The sequence below is a fragment of the Marmota marmota genome, unplaced genomic scaffold, assembly GCF_001458135.2.
Source record: "Marmota marmota marmota unplaced genomic scaffold, marMar, whole genome shotgun sequence".
Classification (NCBI taxonomy): domain Eukaryota; kingdom Metazoa; phylum Chordata; class Mammalia; order Rodentia; family Sciuridae; genus Marmota; species Marmota marmota.
In genome coordinates, this window is record NW_025999977.1 from 10,265,383 (window position 1) to 10,285,093 (window position 19,711).

At 36.1% G+C, this 19,711-nt stretch overlaps 1 protein-coding gene across 4 annotated transcripts in view; it reads right to left on the reverse strand.

The window, feature by feature from the left end:
* Window positions 1-19,711, reverse strand: part of Commd1 (copper metabolism domain containing 1) — a 162,641-nt gene that overhangs the window by 64,649 nt on the left and 78,281 nt on the right. Inside the window, exon 3 of one of the 4 annotated variants that reach the window (XM_048804252.1) lies at window positions 1,554-1,627. The exons of 2 other annotated variants lie outside the window; for them this stretch is intronic. In XM_048804252.1, the coding sequence (XP_048660209.1) occupies window positions 1,554-1,627 (74 nt within the window). Of the gene's footprint in view, window positions 1-1,553; window positions 1,628-18,026; window positions 18,165-19,711 lie in introns of those variants that run through there. One more of the 4 variants, XM_048804253.1, reaches the window with a different exon arrangement.

The following is a 19,711-nucleotide window of genomic DNA, read 5'->3' on the forward strand; positions in this document are numbered from 1 at the left end:
CATTAGCTGATCTTGGTCTTCATTTCTATTCTAGGAATCCCCACCTCCCAAGGTTCCATGTTCTATCTCTATATGCTGTCTTATATTATTACTAGGGAAACTTTTTTTAATCAATACTCTATTTCTGTCATTTTTTGCCTCTGTTCCCACATTCATCTTCTTCTTTCAATATTCTCATATACTCAGGAGGTGAGATAAGCATCCTCACCTTTCTAAGGAGGTAAGCTGTGCATCAGAATTACAAAAGGTATTGAGAATGATACGTCTTCATCAGCCTAGGTTTTATAACCAGAACTATTTGAAGACTGGAAGGATCTTTCATAAACATAGCTACTAGTCAGCTGACTCTCTGATCCAAAGAGAAAGTGTGTTCAAAGAGAAAGTATAGGCTGGGTTTGTAGCTCAGTGGTAGAGCTCTTGCCTAGCACATGTGAAGCACTGGGTTCAATCCTCAGCACCACATAAAAAATAAATAAATAAGGGGCTGTGGCTATGGCTCAGTGGTAGAGTGCTTGCATAGCATTATGAGGCACTGGGTTTGATTCTCATCACTACATATATATTAATTAATTAATTAAATTAAAATCCATCAACAACTAAAAATTTTTTTTAAATAAATAAATAAAGGTGTCATGTCCATCTACAACTAAAAAAATTTTTTTTAAAGAGGAAATAGGGCTGGGGTTGTGGCTCAGTGGCAGAGCACTTGCTTTACACACTTGCGGCACTGGGTTCGATCCTCAGCACCACATAAAATAAAAATAAGTGAACAAAAAAAGACATTGAGTCCATCTACAACTAAAAGTTAAAAGAGGAAGTAGTCTCTAGTGATATATAGAAACTCAAAAGGATTTTTATGTAAATACGCTGATGCAGAATTCATATCAAGTCTATTTTTCCCCTGATTTTTGTCTGTATTTAAAGTTATTATCAATAGTATCCTAAAGACACTATGTTAAAACTGGCATGAAGCTGTTGAAGTCTTTCTACTCAAAAACAACAGATGAAATAATAAACAGAGTATGGCAGGCTGCAATCTGTTCCAATATCCATCATTCCCTTTTCTATAGAAATAAACTGGACATGTAGCTACCCAGATTAAAAACATGTTCTTCCCTCAACTAAAGTTATATATGACCATGTGACTAAAGTCTAATCAATGGGATATAAGCGTAAGACATATGGGTAGCTTCTGCATCCATTGCCTTAGGAGTGAATATGATAGACCCTTGGGCCAAGAGGACAAGGAATCATAGCCAAGCGACAATGGAGTAATCTGATGGAAAAGTCTGGTATTCTGAAGACTGCATGGAACAGTATCCATCTCTGGACTTTTATTTAAAAGCCAAATAAACTTTTTCTTCTTCTTCTTCTTTTTTTTTTTTTTTTTTTTTTGCCATTCTGGGACTCCAACCCAGAGCATGCTGGTCAGGTGCTCAACCACTGAGCTACACCTCAATCCCAAACTTCTACCTTTCTAAAGCCTTTCATTTGGATCTCTGTTACTTGTTGCTGAACTTAACCAATACAGTAGGTAAGGAAAAACAGAAGACCTCAGGTACTTCTTTTGAGTAAGTTGCAGAGTTATCCAACTGAGGCAGACTGCATATTGTAGATGATACATTTTCTGAAAAAAGAGATGAGGAACTTTTTAGTACTATTAGTCTGCAGGGTTATTTGTATAAAAATTGAACTCAGCTAAGTGAATATGCTAAGTCTTTGGCATATTTACAGAATGCTAAGAGTTGCTATGGAGCCTAATCACATTGATAACTTGACAGAGTATATGAGCTTACTAAACGATTAGCATGCTCTACTGAACATATGGCTTTAAAAACCTTTGGACTACTTACAATGTTGCTTTCTGTCAACTGCAGGAGGCCCAAATGGAACCAATTATGATTAATGATAAGAGATTTAAAATTCATTCCTGAAAGAGTTATACCTAAGGAAATCTGTAAAACAATCATTCTCAACAGTAGGATAGACTAACCAACCAATGAAGTATATTACAAAATCGCTTTCAGAAACTTGTCAATTTTTTTTAAAAGGCGCTGAGGATTGAACCCAGGGCTTTGCTCATGCAAATCAAATACTCTATTCTGAAGCTATAGCCCCAGCCAAGAGGCTTGAAAGATTAAAGTGTCATGGAAGACAAATACCAAGGATAAGGAGAAGAAAGTCTGTTATAAGTTATTGACATTTTAGATTGACAAGATGCACATATGAAAAAAACTTGCAGAGTATAAGCTAACTGCTTGTCAATCTAGAAGCCTATCAGAAGATACACTGAATCTACCTAAGGTAAGCAGGTTATAAGATAAATAAGCTACATGAAAAACAGAATAAAGGGTAATTTACTCTAAAAATCTATAAAAATTATTTACAGCTTTGTGTCTTGGTCCTCAGCTTGAAACTACTGGGAGGTAGTAAAAACTTTAAGAGGTAGAGGCTAGTAGAGGTATTTAGGGGCATATCCTTAGGAAATGTGGGATCTCTCAGTCTCTTCTCTTTTTACTCTCACTTCTTAGTCATGAAGGAAGTAGTTTTGTTTCACCATGAACTTCCACCATGATGTGCTCCCACAGGCCCCCAAAAAACCAGAGCCAACCAATTAATAACTGAAACTGTAAGCCAAAATAAACCTTTTCTCTTTAGCTGATTATCTCAGATATGTGTTACAATAACAGAAAGCTGACTGACATTAATTTAGAGCATTTCTGAATTAATGATATAAGTAAATGAAAAATTAGATTCTTGATAACAAATGCTTAACTCATTCAGAGTTTTTGATTAACAGCACATATCAAGGTATACCTGTTCTTTCATCCCAGCTTTTGTCACTGAGTTTCCATTTTAAGGAAGAAAAGGTATTTAAGGGGAAAAAAAAAAAGTTTAATTTCAAATAGCAATAGCATATTCTTTGACTAGGTCAAGTTCCAGAATATCAGTAATGAATCTTCAAGGGGAAATAAAATCAAATTTAAAGGCAAAAACTTTTCTCATCTTAGATTTAATTATATTTTTAACTGCCACATGATATAGCCAGTACAAAAAATGTCTCCACAGCAAGGCATGTAAACTGATCTTTTAGCAGGCCTCTTTGAAAGTGAAAAATCCTTTCCTAAAATGAATTATTCAAAGCTGAAAAAAAAATAATAGAAGACAAGTGAGAAAATAATAAAGGGAATATTTTTCTTTCTTTTTTTCCCAAACAAAAGAAAATACAAAATTACAAAATGCATATACCTTGAGTATTTTTTTATTTTGAGAATAAAATAAGTATAAGAAAAGAAGAACTTAAACTAGCACTATTTGCTGATGATATGATTCTATACCTAGAACACCCCCCCAAAAAAAAAACTCCACCAGAAAACTTCTAGAACTAGTAAATGAATTCAGCAATGTAGCAATATAGAATCAACACCCCAAAATCAAAGGTATTTCTGTATAAGTGACAAATCCTCTGAGAAGGAAATGAGGAAAACTACCCCATTCACAATATCCTCAAAAAAAAAATAAATAAATAAAATAAGATACTTGGGAATCAACTTAACAAAAGAGGTGAAAGATCTATACAATGAAAACTACAGAACCTTAAAGAGAGAAATCTTCAAAGAAGACCTTAGAAGATGGAAAGATCTACCTTGCTCATGAATAGGCAGAATTAATATTATCAAAATGACCATATACCAAAAGCACTATACAGGTTTAATGCAATTTTTTTTTTAATTTTTAATATTTTTATTTTTTAGTTATCGGCAGACACAACATCCTTGTTTGTATGTGGTGCTGAGGATCGAACCCGGGCCGCACGCATGCCAGGCGAGCGCGCTACCGCTTGAGCCACATCCCCAGCCCCGGTTTAATGCAATTCTGATCAAAATCCCAATGGCATTCCTCTCAGAAATAGAAAAAGCAATCATGAAATTCATCTGGAAAAATAAGACACCCAGAATAGCTAAAGCAGTTTGAAGCAGGAAGAGCAAAACAGGTGGCATCGCTATACCAGACCTTAAACTATACTACAGAGCAATAGTAACAAAAACAGCATGGTATTGGCACCAAAACAGGCCAGTAGACCAATGGTACAGAATAGAGGACATGGAGACTAACCCACAAAATTACAATTATCTTATATTAGACAAAGGTGCCAAAAACATGCACTGAAGAAAAGAAATCATCTTCAACAAATGGTGCTGGGAAAACTGGAAATCCATATGCAACAAAATGAAATTGAATCCCTATCTCTCACCATGCACAAAACTTAACTCAAAATGGATCAAGGACTAGGAATTAAACCAGAGATTCTGTGTCTAATAGAAGAAAAAGTAGGCCATAATCTTCATCATGTGGGATTAGGCCCTAACTTCCTTAATAAGACTCCTATAGCACAAGAATTAAAAACAAGAATCAATAAATGGGATGGATTCAAACTAAAAAGTTTTTTCTCAGCAGAAGAAATAATCTGTGAGGTGAACAGAGAGCCTACATCCTGGGAGCAAATTTTTACCCCTCACACATCAGATAGAGCACTAATCTCTAGGGTATATAAAGAACTCAAGAAGCTAAACACCAAAAAAACAAATAACCCGATCAATAAATGGGCCAAGGACCTGAACAGACACTTCTCAGAAGAGGATATAATATCAATCAAAAAATATATGAAAAAATAATCATCATCTCTAGCAATCAGAGAAATACAAATCAAAACTACTCTAAGATATCATCTCACTCCAGTCAGAATGGCAGATATTATGAAGACAAACAACAACAACTGTTAGCGAGGATGTGGGGAAAAAGGTACACTCATACATTGCTGGTGGGACTGAAAATTGGTGCAGCCAATTTGGAAAGCAGTATGGAGATTCCTTGGAAATCTGGGAATGGAACCACCATTTGACCCTATTCCTCTTCTCTGACTATACTCAAAGAACTTAAAAACAGCATACTACAAGGACACAGCCACATCAATGTTTATAGCAGCATAATTCACAAAAGCTAAACTGTGAAGCCAACTTAGATGTACTTCAGTGGATGAATGGATTAAAAAATGTGGCATTTATACACAATGGAATATTACTCAGCATTAAAAAAGAACAAAATCATGGCATTTGCAGGTAAATGGATAGCACTAGAGAAATTAATGCTAAGTGAAGTTAGCCAATCCCCCAAAAAACAAATGCCAAATGTTTTCTCTGACATAAGCGGGGGGTGACTGATAGTGGGGTAGGGAGGGAGAGCATGGGAGGATTAGATTAATTCTAGATAAGGAAGAGGGGTGGTAGGGAAAGGGAGGGGGAAGGGGATTAGCAAGGATGGTGGAATGTGATGGTCATCATTATATAAAGTACATGTATGAAGACTTGAATTGGGTGTCAACATATCTTATATACAGAGATATGAAAAATTGTGATATATATGTGTATTAAGAATTGTAATGCAAAAAAGTACATGTATAATGGCATAAATTGGCGTGAACATACTTTATATACAGAGATACAAAAATTGTAATGCAGAGGAAGATGGTGGCAAATAGAGGGCGACACCCCCATGTCGCGTCACTGCGCAGGTGATTAGTGAGTTTAGAACGGCCGGAAGCTATCTTGATAAGAATCTCCAGCAAAACTGGGGTGCACTGAAACCTAGAGGAAGAATTTCAGCACCTGAGGATCAGTGATAGCGGCTCAACTGCGAGTGAGCGGTGCGCCCAGAGATTCAGGCTGATTGATCAGAGGCCCACCCCATAGCCGGAGCCTGCACAACAACGTGCCAGCAACGCAGAGAAATGGTGCTACGGATTCTGTGGGGTCCTGCCAACTGTGCTCTCACAGTGCTCCAGGCTGAGTTCTGGGATTGAGACGGGGAGAGAAACGGTCCAGATCTGCCCTCCACACCAAACACCCAACCGAGGAAGCCAGCAGACACCATATTGGGGAGCTGACGTCACCATCGCCAGCTTCCGACAGATCAGACCCCATCGCAGCAAGTTTAGCGAAAGAACACGTGTGTAACACTCAGCCCCTCTCCCATACAGCGGGGAAATAGCATAAAATCTCTCCCTGGCTTTCAGGTGGCGTGAATATCAGAGTGGGCGTGAATATCAGAGGCATGGGGAAAAGTAAAGACACCTGACCTCCAACTCCCCCCTCTCACCAGCAGTGAAAATGAAACTTGTCTCGCCAGCTCTCGGGGGAGTGGCTATTGGAGGGAATCGAAATAATAGGGGGCCGGTTCCCAATACCCGCGCTCCACATCCAGAAAACTGCAGGCCCAGAGTGTAGCTTGAACTGCGGAGAGGTACCACACTGGGGAAGGCCTGTCTGGCGGGAGAAGCGAGGAGACTAGAGGCCAGGAATAAACCTAAGTGAACAGGATTGGAGAGACACCAGGTGGGGGAGGAGGGAGTGGCCTCATACTGATTGTTTCCTACAGCCCGAGGGCAAAATCTTGGTCTGGAAGGCACAGCTCCACCTACTGGAAGCGAAGAAAATAGAAGCCTAACAGTGCTTTTTTTTTTGCTTTTTTTTTAATTGTAATTTTTATTTTACTTTATTTTTATCATTTCTTCTTTTTCTTTTCTATTTTTTTCTCTTTCTTTCTTCTCTCCCTCTCTCTTTCTTGGTTTGCTTCCTTACCTTTTCCCTATCTTTCCTCCCAAGCACGACCACTCCGATTATGTGTAATTTACTAAATGCAAATAGATGAATGTTATGAGACAGTCTATAGTCCGCCTAAGCCCTTAACTACCCCCAAGTACTCCTGTCTATTCTCTTGTTAATATCCGCCTGCATTTGAGCAACCCCCCAAAGAAGCTAAGATATACTAACCTCCATACCATCACATCTCCCGACCTCAACATAAATCTTAAGTTCAAACCTCAGTTCTCTATATGCCATCAAAATCTGTAGGCCTTTAATGAAACTAAGGAATTTACCTTAAATCACATTAAATCCAACATCTCTAAACATTGTCTCCCAACACAAAGGAGAGATCTTGGAGCTATACAAAACCAAAACAAATTTATAGGAGAAAATAATAACACAACAGTCAAACAGAGCAGGAAAGAAACATGAGCACTACGAAAAAAGGAAGAAAAGGAACACAAATAATGCAGGATAGCTTAAATTTACGGAGATGCTAGATGCACCAGAACAATGGTCAAATAAGGAACTCAAGGCATACCTGACTCAGATGGAATGGAATCTTAAAGAGATCATTAGACAGCAAATGCAAGCAATGAAAGAACACCTTGACAATGAATTACACAAACAAATTCAAAAAGCAAACGAACAACTCTACAGGGATATAGAGGTTATAAAAAAAAACCAAACAGAAATCCTAGAAATGAAGGAAAGTATAAACCAAATTAAAAAATCAAATGAAAGTATCACCAGTAGAGTAGACCAAGTAGAAATCAGAACATCAGACAATGAAGACAAAATATATCATCTCGAAAAGAGTCTAGTCAACTCAGAAAGGTTGGTAAGAAATTATGAGCAAAACATCCAAGAGATATGGGATATCATTAAAAAAAAAAAATTTAAGTCATTGAGATACAGGAAGGTATAGAGGTCCAAACCAAAGGAATGAGCAATCTGTTAAATGAAATAATTTTAGAAAACTTTCCAGACATGAAGAATGAAATAGATTTACAAATACTAGAAGCCTACAGGACACCAAACATACAGAATCACAATAGACCAACTCCAAGACACATTGTAATGAAGATATTCAACATACAAAACAAGGAGAGAATATTAAAAGCTACAAGAGAAAGGAGGCAGATTACATTTAGGGGTAAACCAATTAGGTTACCGGTGGATTTCTCATCACAGACACTGAAAGCGACAAGATCCTTGAACAACGTTTTTCAAATGCTGAAAGATAATGGGTGCCAACCAAGAGGTTTATATCAAGCAAAACTAAGCTTCAGGTTTGACAATGAAATAAAAATCTTCAATGATAAACAAAAGTTAAAAGAATTCGCAGCCAGAAAACCAGCACTGCAAAGCATTTTGAGCAAAACACTACATGAAGAGGAAATGAAAAACAACAACAAAAAACAACAGTGGGCAGTACCTCAGTATAGGGGTGGGGGGTGAAAAACTAAACAAAGAAGAAAAACAAACCAAATCTTAAAAATAATTAAATAAATAAACAAACGTGACTGGAAGTACAAGCCATATATCAATAGTAACCCTAAATGTTAATGGCTTAAACTCACCAATTAAACGACATAGGCTAGCAACCTGAATTAAAAAAGCAAATCCAACAATATGCTGCCTTCAGGAGACTCATCTGATAGGAAAAGACATCCACAGGCTGAAGGTGAAAGGCTGGGAAAAATCATACCATGCACATGGGCCTCGGAAGCAAGCAGGGGTGGCTATACTCATATCAAATAAAATCGACTTCAAGCCAAAATTAATCAAAAGGGATAAAGAAGGACACTATATACTGTTAAAGGGAACCATTCACCAACAAGACATAACAATTATCAATTTATATGCCCCAAACAATGGTGCTACGTTCATAAAACAAACCCTCCTCAAGTTCAAGGGACAAATTGACCACAACACAATAATTATAGGTGACTTCAATACACCCCTCACACCACTGGACAGATCTTCCAAACAAAAGTTGAATAAAGAAACTATAGAACTCTATAACACAATTAATAACCTAGACTTAACCGACATATATACATACACAGAGATATGAAAAATTGTGATATATATATGTGTATTAAGAATTGTAATGCAAAAAAAGTACATGTATAATGTACTCAAAGAACTTAAAAACCATCAGCAAGTGGATATACTTTTTTCTCACCAGCGCATGGATCCTTTTCAAAAATAGACCATATACTATGCCATAGGGCAACTCTTAGCAATTATAAAGGAGTATAGATAATACCATGCATCTTATCTGATCATAATGGAATGAAACTGGAAATCAACAATAAAAGAAGGGAAAAACCCTACATCATTTGCAGAATGAACAATATGTTATTGAGCAATCAATGGGTTACAGATGACATCAAGGAGGAAATTAAAAAATTCATTGAGATAAATGAAAACACAGACACAACATGTCAGAATCTATGGGACACAATGAAAGATGTTCTAAGTGGAAAATTGGAGCTCATTCCTCAAAAAAAGGAAAAGCCAACAAATAAATGATCTCACACTTCATCTCAAAGCCCTTGAAAAAGAAGAGCAAAACAACAGCAAATGCAGTAGAAGGCAAGAAATAATTAAAATCAGAGCTGAAATCAATGAAATTGAAATAAAAGAAACAACTGAAAAAATTGACAAAACTAAAAGTTGGTTCTTCGAAAAAGTAAATAAGATCGACAGACCCTTAGCTATGCTAACAAAGAGAAGAAGAGAGAGAACTCAAATTACTAGCATACGGGATGAAAAAGGTAATATCACAACAGACACTACAGAAATACAGAAGATAATGAGAAATTATTTTGAAACCTTATACTCCAATAAAATAGAAGATAGTGAAGATATCGATAAATTTCTTAAGTCATATGATCTGCCCAGTTTGAGTCAGGAGGATACACACAACTTAAGCAGACCAATATCAATTGAGGAAATAGAAGAAGCCATCAAAAGACTATCAACCAAGAAAAGCCCAGGACCGGATGGGTATACAGCAGAGTTTTACAGAACCTTTAAAGAAGAACAAATACCAATACTTCTCAAGCTATTTCGCGAAACAGAAAAAGAAGGAGAACTTCCAAATTCATTCTACGAGGCCAACATAAACCTGATTCTTAAACCAGATAAGGACACTTCAAAGAAAGAAAACTACAGACCAATATCTCTAATGAGCATAGATGCAAAAATCCTCAATAAAATTCTGGCAAATCAGATACAAAAATATATCAAAAAGATTGTGCACCATGATCAAGTAGGATTTATCCCTGGGATGCAAGGCTGGTTCAATATACAGAAATCAATAAATGTAATCCACCACATCAATAGACTTAAAGATAAAAACCATATGATCATCTCGATAGACGCAGAAAAAGCTTTCGACAAAACACAACATCCCTTTATATTCAAAACATTAGAAAAACTAGGGATAACAGGAACTTACCTCAACATTGTAAAAGCTATTGATGCTAAGCCTCAGGCTAGCATAATTCTAAATGGAGAAAAATTGAAAGCATTCCCTCTAAAATCTGGAAAAAGACAGGGATGCCCTCTCTCACCACTTCTATTCAACATAGTTCTCGAAACCCTGGCCATAGCAATAAGACAGATGATAGAAATTAAAGGCATAAAAATAGGAAAAGAAGAACTGAAAGTAGCACTATTTGGGATGACATGATCCTATACCTACCGGACCCAAAAGGTTCTACCAAAAAACTTCTAGAACTAGTAAATGAATTCAGCAGAGTAGCGGGATATAAAATCAACACTCATAAGTCTAAGGCATTCTTGTATATCAGTGACAAATCCTCTGAAAGGGAAATCAGGACAACCACCCCATTCACAATATCCTCAAAAAAAATAAAATATTTGGGAATCAACCTAAAAAAAGAGGTGAAAGTCCTTTACAACAAAAACTACAGAACATTAAAGAGGGAAATAGAAGAAGACCTTAGAAGATGGAAAGATATATCTTGTTCATGGATAGGCAGAATTAATATCATTAAAATGGCCATACTACCAAAAGTACTCTATAGGTTTAATGCAATGCCAATCAAAATCCCAATGGCATTCCTCGCAGAAATAGAAAAAGCAATCATGAAATTCATCTGGAGAAACAAGAGACCCAGAATAGCTAAAGCAATCCTAAGCAGGAAGAGTGAAACAGATGGTATAGCCATACCAGATTTCAAACTATACTATAGAGCAATAGTAACAAAAACAGCATGGTACTGGTACCAAAACAGGCGGGTAGACCAATGGTACAGAATAGAGGACACAGAGACCAATCCACAAAATTACAACTACCTTATATTAGACAAAGGTGCTAAAAGCATGCAATGGAGAAAGGATAGCATCTTCAACAAATGGTGCTGAGAAAATTGGAAATCTATATGCAACAAAATGAAATTGAATCCCTTTCTCTCACCATGCACAAAAGTTAACTCAAAATGGATAAAAGAACTACGAATCAAACCAGAGACTCTGCATCTAATAGAAGAAAAAGTTGGCCTTAATGTCCATCTCGGGGGAGCGGGCTCCAAATTCCTTAATAGGACACCTATAGCACAAGAGTTAAAATCAAGAATCAACAAACTAAAAACTCAAACTATTTTTATTCAAACTAAAAAGGTTTTTCTCAGCAAGAGAAACAATAAGTGAGATAAATAGGGAGCCTACATCCTGGGAACAAATTTTTACCCCTCACACTTCAGATAGAATGCTAATCTCCAGAGTATACAAAGAACTCAAAAAGTTAAACAACAAAAAAACAAATAACCCAATCAACAAATGGGGCAAATATCTAAACAGACACTTCACAGAGGAAGATATACAATCAATCAACAAGTACACAAAAAAAATGCTCACCATCTCTAGCTATCAGAGAAATGCAAATTAAAACCACTCTAAGATACCATCTTACTCCAGTAAGAAAGGAAGCCACTATGAAGTCAAATAATAACAAGTGCTGGCGAGGATGTGGAGAAAAAGGTACACTTGTACATTGCTGGTGGGACTGCAAACTGGTGCAGCCAATTTGGAGAGCAGTATGGAGATTCCATGGAAAGCTAAGAATGGAACCACCATTTGACCCAGCTATTCCCCTTCTCGGACTATACCCAAAAGACCTAAAAAGAGCATACTACAGGGACACAGCTACATCAATGATCATAGCAGCACAATTCACAAGAGCTAGACTGTGGAACCAACCCAGATGCCCTTCAACAGATGAATGGATTAAGAAATTGTGGCATTTATACACAATGAAATATTACTCAGCAGTAAAAAATAACAAAATCAAGGCATTTGCAGGGAAATGGATGGCATTAGAGCAAATTATACTAAGCGAAGTTAGCCAATCCCTAAAAAACAAATGCCGAATGTCTTTGCTGATATAAGGGAGGTAATTCAAAACAGAGTAGGAAGGAAGAGCATGAGAAGATTACCACGAAATAAGGAAAGAGGAGGGAGGGAAAGGGAGGGAGAAGGTGAAATGCACGGAAGACGGAAGGTGACCCTCATGGGCTCACAAAATATATATACGATGGTGTGAGGGGGAAGGGAAGGGGGAAAAAAAGAGAGAGATAAGTGTCACAGTAGTATGGGTAGACAATAGGGAGGGGAGGGGAGGGGAGCGGGGGGATAGGGAGGGCAGCTGAATACAACTGACACTAGGATTGCTGTATGTATACACATGGATGTATAACCAATGTGATCCTGCAATCTGTACACGTGGAAAAATGAGAATTGATACCCTATTTGAATCAAATGTATGATATGTCAAGATCATTGTATTGTCTTGAACAACTAATAAAAAAAATGCATTTGAAAATAAAAAAATAAATAAATAATTGTAATGTATTCCACTGTCATCGTGTATTTAAAAAATAATAATAATAAAGAACACTTTTTAAAAAACAGAATAAAATAACCAAAAGGACATGAAAAAATACTAGCAACTTCACTGAAATGGTAGTAGTAAACTTTTCTCTTTTATCTATTTTTTTTCAAATTTTCTCCAACATTAGTTTTGTCACCATTATAATTTTTTTAAAAAAGTTACAAATAAGTAAATAGCAGAAAAGGTCTTTTAATAAATAGTTGTATTTCTTTTGGTCATAAAATAGTGATACTTATACTTATTTTGTGCAATGATTTAATATATACTTGTTACTCAGAAGCCTGATAAAAATAAAGAATTTTTGGCCTCATCTCACTTGCTAAATCACCCTACATTTTAAGCTAATGAAACACTGTTTAAGAATATTCACCTAGAACTAAACACCTCTCTCCAATATTAACAACTTCCTATATATCTCAGCCCATATTTATCATGTTTTTTCATTTACTTGTGAGATATATGCATTCAATTTCAATACATATTGATGATAAGGGATAATAAGAATATGTTAATCATGCCAGGCACAGTGGTGCATGCCTATAATCCCAGCTGAGACAGAAGGAATACAAGTTCAAGTCGAGATTGGGCAATTGAGCAAAGACCCTGTCTCAAACATTAAAAAAATCAAAATGGTCTAAGAAAAAGGAGGGAGAAGGGGAGTTGCACGGAAGATGGAAGGAGACCCTCATCGTTACACAGAATACATGTATGATATTGTGAGGAGAAAAAGAAAAAAAAAGTGTGTCACATTAGATTGGATAGAGAGAAGTGATGGGAGGGGAGGGGAGGGGAAGCGGGGATAGGAAGGGCAGCAGAATAGAATAGAAATCATGATTGCTGTACGTATATAGGTGACTCTATGACCAATGTGATTCTGCAATCTGTACAATCAGAAAAATGAGAAATTATACCCCAAATGTATGAATTGCCAAGATCATTGTAATGTCATGTGTAGCTAATAAAAAAAAATCGTCTTAAGATGTAGATTAGTGGTGAAGCATATCTGGGTTCAATCCCCAATACCCCCTCCACACACACACACAAAAGAATATGTTAAATACACCACTATATTTGGGGTAATGTTTTTTAAAATAAAATGGAGTTCCATACCTCAAACTCTAGCCACCAACCCCTATTACATTACACCACATCCATTAAAATGAGCCAAAACCAGATTCTGAGTATGCCAGAGACACTCTTAATAAGTCTGAAATCCATTAATGAGGAAACACTAGAACCATAGGGTGGCATGATACTACAATACTAGAATACCAAGTACACCCTGTCTCTACCTTATCAAGGCCTAGTCAACAACTTTGACTTTTTAGTTGCTTGAAATGCTCACCCTTAGCACTATTGACATTTTAAGCTGGGTAATTCTTTATTGTGGATCTTTTCTGTGCATTGTAGGTGGTTCAGCAGCATTCATGGCCTCTATCACTAGATATCAGCAGTATATTCCCAAAAGAATCTGTAGGGGCAAAAAGGTGTGAGAATTTTTTTCACCCATAGTAAGGGCCTTAGCCAACACTCCTATAACAAAAAACAGGTTAAAAAGAGAAAAGTGTAGCAAATTTATTTAATCCAAGCTTTACTAACATGATACAAGGAATACTGTTCCTATGCTTAGGCTGAAGAAGAATGTACAAATCATGTGGAAATGTGATTGGACAAAAGAATATGATATAATGGAAATAGAGATCGGGGAAACCGAGCAAAGCCCATCTGTTCAGATTCTTTCTGACCTCTATGTGTAGCACTCCTTCCTCCAGGAACACAAAGGACACCTCTGGAATGAATATTGCAAGGGGAGAAAGGAGGCAGTGACCTTTTCTAGATTTTAATAGTTTTTTTAAATATTTATTTTTTTTAGTTGTAGTTGGACACAATACCTTTTATTTATTTATTTTTATGTGGTGCTGAGGATCGAACCTAGGGCCTTGTACATGCTAAGGGAGCGCTCTACCGCTGAGCCACAACCCCAGTCCCTTAATAGTTTGTTTTGAAGAAGAGGGATTCTAGATTTCATGATCTACCTTGACAAAGAGTAATTCTGATGGGATAGAAGATGGGAAGATGGGAGAATGTAAAAACAAAAACAAAAAAAAGAACTTGGTGCTGAGGGTTTTCTAAATTCTCTCAAAGTACTCACCTTTGGGATACTATATTCTGAGTCAACACGTCATTCATGTAATTATTATATTTTTCCCATTTCTCAGGTTCTATCCACACACACAAAATATATACATTCTGCTAATTACTACAAGAAAATCTATATATCTATAATCTTTTATAAATCACACAAATTAGCACTGAGAAAAAGCTGATACAGTTATAAGAAAGACTGGTAATGTAGCTCATTTGGTACCACTATTCCTGATACTGTGATTCAAAAAGAAATTAAGAATAGCACAATTCCTACTTTCATGTTCCTCAAAGTCTGATGAGGCAGATACAAGCAGGTGCAAGCAACTACAAATGTGACAGACCTGATAAAGAGGGAAAGGGAGGAATTGTGAAAAATAATATAATAGGGGGAATTCACCCAGACAGAGTAGTCAAGGAAAAAAAAATCTCCATTGTTAAAGGACATTTGAAACATGAAAGATGAAAAACAACTGGTTAGGTTAAGTTTACCAGAATAAGCACTTAAGCTTCCTTCCTTGGAATTCACATGAAGAATAATAACATTCCTTCACCTTCTCCCTCTCTCCCTCCCTCCCCCTGCCCTTTCTATGCTGAGGATCAAATTCAGGCATTGTGACTACTAGGCAAATGACTCTACTACTGAGCTACATCACCAGTCCTCCTTCACCTTCCCTCTTACATCAGTTTGCTATCTTTATTTCAAGTTCATTATATTTCAAACCTCAAGACAACTCAAATTTAACAGCTTGTATATGTGCAGGCAAGAGAAAACTACAGAAGAATCTATCTCCACCTCTGTTTTCAAACATTTGGTCAATAGATTTAATTAAATCTAACTTCCAGAAGTAAAGTTCAAGTAATTCAAATTTGAAGTAAGGACAGAACAAATAGGACACACTTTCTGCCTAAGGGATACTACTAAATGGGAATTTTAAAAATTTTCCTCTTTCCTTATGAGATTGAAAAGTGATTCCAAACAGATTTGGTTATTTAAAAATAAAAATATAAAGAACTGAAGGGAGTGCAGTTAACAAACATGAAATAAGGCAGTGAACTCAAGTTTGATATTTTGATGAGAGACACCCACCCCTCAGCTATTAGTAAGTCAAGCATCTTCAGTGAATAGTAATTGCAATTCTTATTTAACCTCCAATTGTCCAAGACAAACTATTTCCTTTGCCCAAAGCTACATCCAGTATTACCAGCTGAGCTGGTATTTCCAAAAGCTCTGACTCAGACAAATCTCAAGATGATGACAGAGCCTGGCATCTTTGAATAAAACAATGTGTATTTAGCAGATGAAAGACTGCATACTCAGCATTCATCACTTTAAAGTTAGAGAATACTTGAAAATCTTCTCAAATGTCTAAATCTTCATAGAAAAACAGGTTTAGAGTATTCTTTTGGCCTTAAAAATAGAAAGGTTATTTCAGTTTCTGGTAAATACCTTTGGAGGTAGAGGCATTAACCAGCCTGACAACATATGTCAAAAGGTTGTTTACACTTTTGATTATTTTACCCCAGTGCCAGCATACAAAACACAAAACCAGTTCAGTAATTACTCAACCTCCTTTAGTAACAGAGCTGGCAGAAGAATACTACTAAATGGGAATGAAAGAAAAAAAAAATCAACTTCACGAATGTAATTTATCAAGCAAAGAAATCTAGAAGTATTTTTCATTGGGAAAAAAAAACCCAAGATCTGAAATTTTTAATCCAGAGGTAGAAATGGATTCATTTCAAATAAACTAAAGCCATGAATTTTTAAAAGTTGTTTCAGGCTAAAGCATATCCCATGTTAAATGATGGTACCTACTGACTAATAGGTAATAGTGTGTCCCTACATTAGTCATATATATATATATATCTGGAGGAAGAGCAATTTCTGGTGTCATGGACCAAAAAGACGCCTATAATGTTTTGATAGCAGTGTGAAGAAGAAAATGGTGATTAATGGTCAAAAAAAAAATCTTGTACTAAAGAATATCACAAAACAAAAAGTAAGCTGACCAGGTATACCAAAACCCCCGGCAAATCAATCTTGGCAATATACAACTGCAAGACTTTCTTCCTGAAATATTTTAATTTTGTCTTCTGAATTTTGAGACATCATGTAATTTATCTATGAACCATAAAAGTAGGATTCAGTTAATAAAAATTGTTTTAAAAGGAATATGACTTTGAAATATATTTCAAAAATATATAAAAGTAAAAGGTAACACTTCATAAATGATTTTCCACTGAGAAAGAGCATGGTTAGTGGAAAAGATGAGTTTTAAGTCCAGAGAGAATTGCATTCAAACCTTCAGCCCTACTACTAAAACGTATGACTTTGGGTACATTGCTTAACATCTCTGAACCTCTGTCTTCATTTATTTATCTTGAAATGATTGTTTTAAGAACTGGCTCAAAAGAGACACTATCAACAAGTGCATATTATTATAATTATTATGGAAATGCTACTTACATAAACTTTTTCCAGGAAGGCTTTTGAGCAATAAAGGACCTGCTTTTGTGCAAGAAAATACCTAACCAGCTAAAAGTTCTATAATTCCTGTGATACCTAACCAGCTAAAAGTTCTATAATTCCTGTGAGGATTCCTAGTTCTAAAAACTTCTTGTTTTAGTAGACGTTGTTTTAAACAAGGAAAGGGAACATCATTGTCAGTTACTAAGTTTTGCTAACTTTCAGAAGATATATTACCTGCTATATCCATAGGTAGATATATTCCTACATTAAGTAGGACTGTGCTTTCCTTTATTTCCTTAATTACCAACCAGAAACTGGACAGCTATGCTAAAAAATTGTCATTGCTAAGACAGTAGAATAAATCTAACATAATTTTCCTATGCACACATATGAAAATACCATCACACCCACCTGTAACAATAGGGTCCTAATTAGAATAAGATATATCCTATGCTTGTATAATCTTATCAAAATGGATTCTACTGTTATGTATAACTAAGAAGAACCAATAACATAAAATTTTTTTAAAAACTGTAATTGCTGCAAGAGCAACTTACTTTCCCTAATTATCTATGTATCTACTTGCTATCCTAGAGATTGAACCCAGGGGCACTTTACACTGAGCTACATTCATACATCCCCAGTCATTTTTATTTTTTATTTTGAGATGTGATTTCACTTCCCAAACAAAGCTTCTCAAATCCCAGGGATTACAGGTATGCAGCATCAGCCTGGCCTACTTTCCCTGATATTTAAAAGGAATATGCTGTGAAAGAGCTAGAAAAACAGCCAGCACCACCTAAGGACACTGTGCTATTCTCACATACTTTCTTTGAGTCGAGTTAGCTAATCAACTCCTCAGAGAGGACATTCTGATCATCACATAAAAGACTAGTTCTCTGTGCATGCCTGTAAATCCCAGCAGCTTGGGAGGCTGAGGCAAGAGGATTGTAAATTCAAAGCCAGCCTCAGCTAAAGTGAAGGGCTAAGCAACTCAGTGAGACCCTGTCTCTAAATAAAATACAAATAGGGCTGGGGATGTGGCTCAGTGGTCGAGTGCCCCTAAATTCAATCCCAGTACTTAAAAAAAAAGACTAGCTGTCTTTAAGACTGGAACAGTTACTGACACTTCTGAAAAAAACCTATTCTTTTGTGGGGCCCTGTGATTTTACAAGCTATGGAATTTAAACAGTATACAAGCTTGGGATGGTTTCTTCAAGAAAATGTGAAGATTATATTTTCTATTTGAAGGGAAAAAAGGATATGGCATCCAACTCAACTAAGCAGCATAAAAATGCTAACCCATTTTTCAGGCACAATTTTTTTTCCAAGTTATATTTAATTTATCTACTTGTGCTGCCCTATGATTTAACAGAGATCATAATACAACTCTTCCTGACAATGCAAAACAATTTTTATTTTAAAAGCCAACAATAATCACAAAGTAACAACTTTTTTAAGGTATCATGAAAGTAAGCAAGCAACAAAATTTAGTTTAATGTAAATAGCAACAGGCCCCCAGAGAAAAGATAATACCGTGAAAGATGATACCCTGGCTCGTTGGGTTAATATAAAATGAAAACAGAGATATGAGTTAATCAATTTTTAATCATCAACAATCTTCACTGGTGAAGCATATCTACAGACAACTAGCATTTTTAGTTTTTTTTTTTTAAGTTGGAAACAATACCTTTATTTTATTTATTTATTTTTATGTGGTGCTGAGGATCAAACCCAGGGCCTCACCATGTGCTAGGAGTGCTCTACCGCTGAGCCACAACCCCAGCCCCACATTTTTAGTTTCTAACCACCAATGAATTCTATGCTTCTTAACCTGCTTCAATAGAGTTAACTAATGGGATGAAAAAACTATCATCTTTAGTAACAGAGTAGAGTACATAAAAAGATTTGGGTTTCTAAGTAAATCTGATTAAAAAGAAAAAGTACTCTATAAACATAGTAGCATTTCAGTAGAATGAATCAGACATAACTCTCCTATGTTCATAAGTGAATACATGACCAGTGTGAACTCCACATCATGTACAACCACAAGAATGGGATCCTAATTAGAATAAGTTATACTCCAGGTATGTATAATATGTCAAAATACACTCTAATGCCATGTATATCTAAAAAGAACAAACTTTTTAAAGTATGGAAAAAAACACAGTAGCATCTATTTAGAATTTAATTACATTTTGTTTTATGTCATAAATAGGCCTGGTTCACTAGAATCAGGGTTATGTCTAACTATTGGGAGGGTTTACAAACATAAGTAAAGAAAGAAGCAGAGCATGATAGAGCACACCTGTTATCCCAGCAACTCAAGAGGCTGAGGCAGGATGATTCCAAGTTAAGAGACCAGCCTCATCAACTTAGTGAGGCCCTAAGCAATTTAGTGACACCCTGTTTCAAAAGCTTAAAAGGGCTGGGGATGTGGCTCAGTAGCTAAGTGCCCCTGGGTTTAATCCCTGGTGTACACACACACACACACACACACACCAAAAAAAAAAAAAAAAA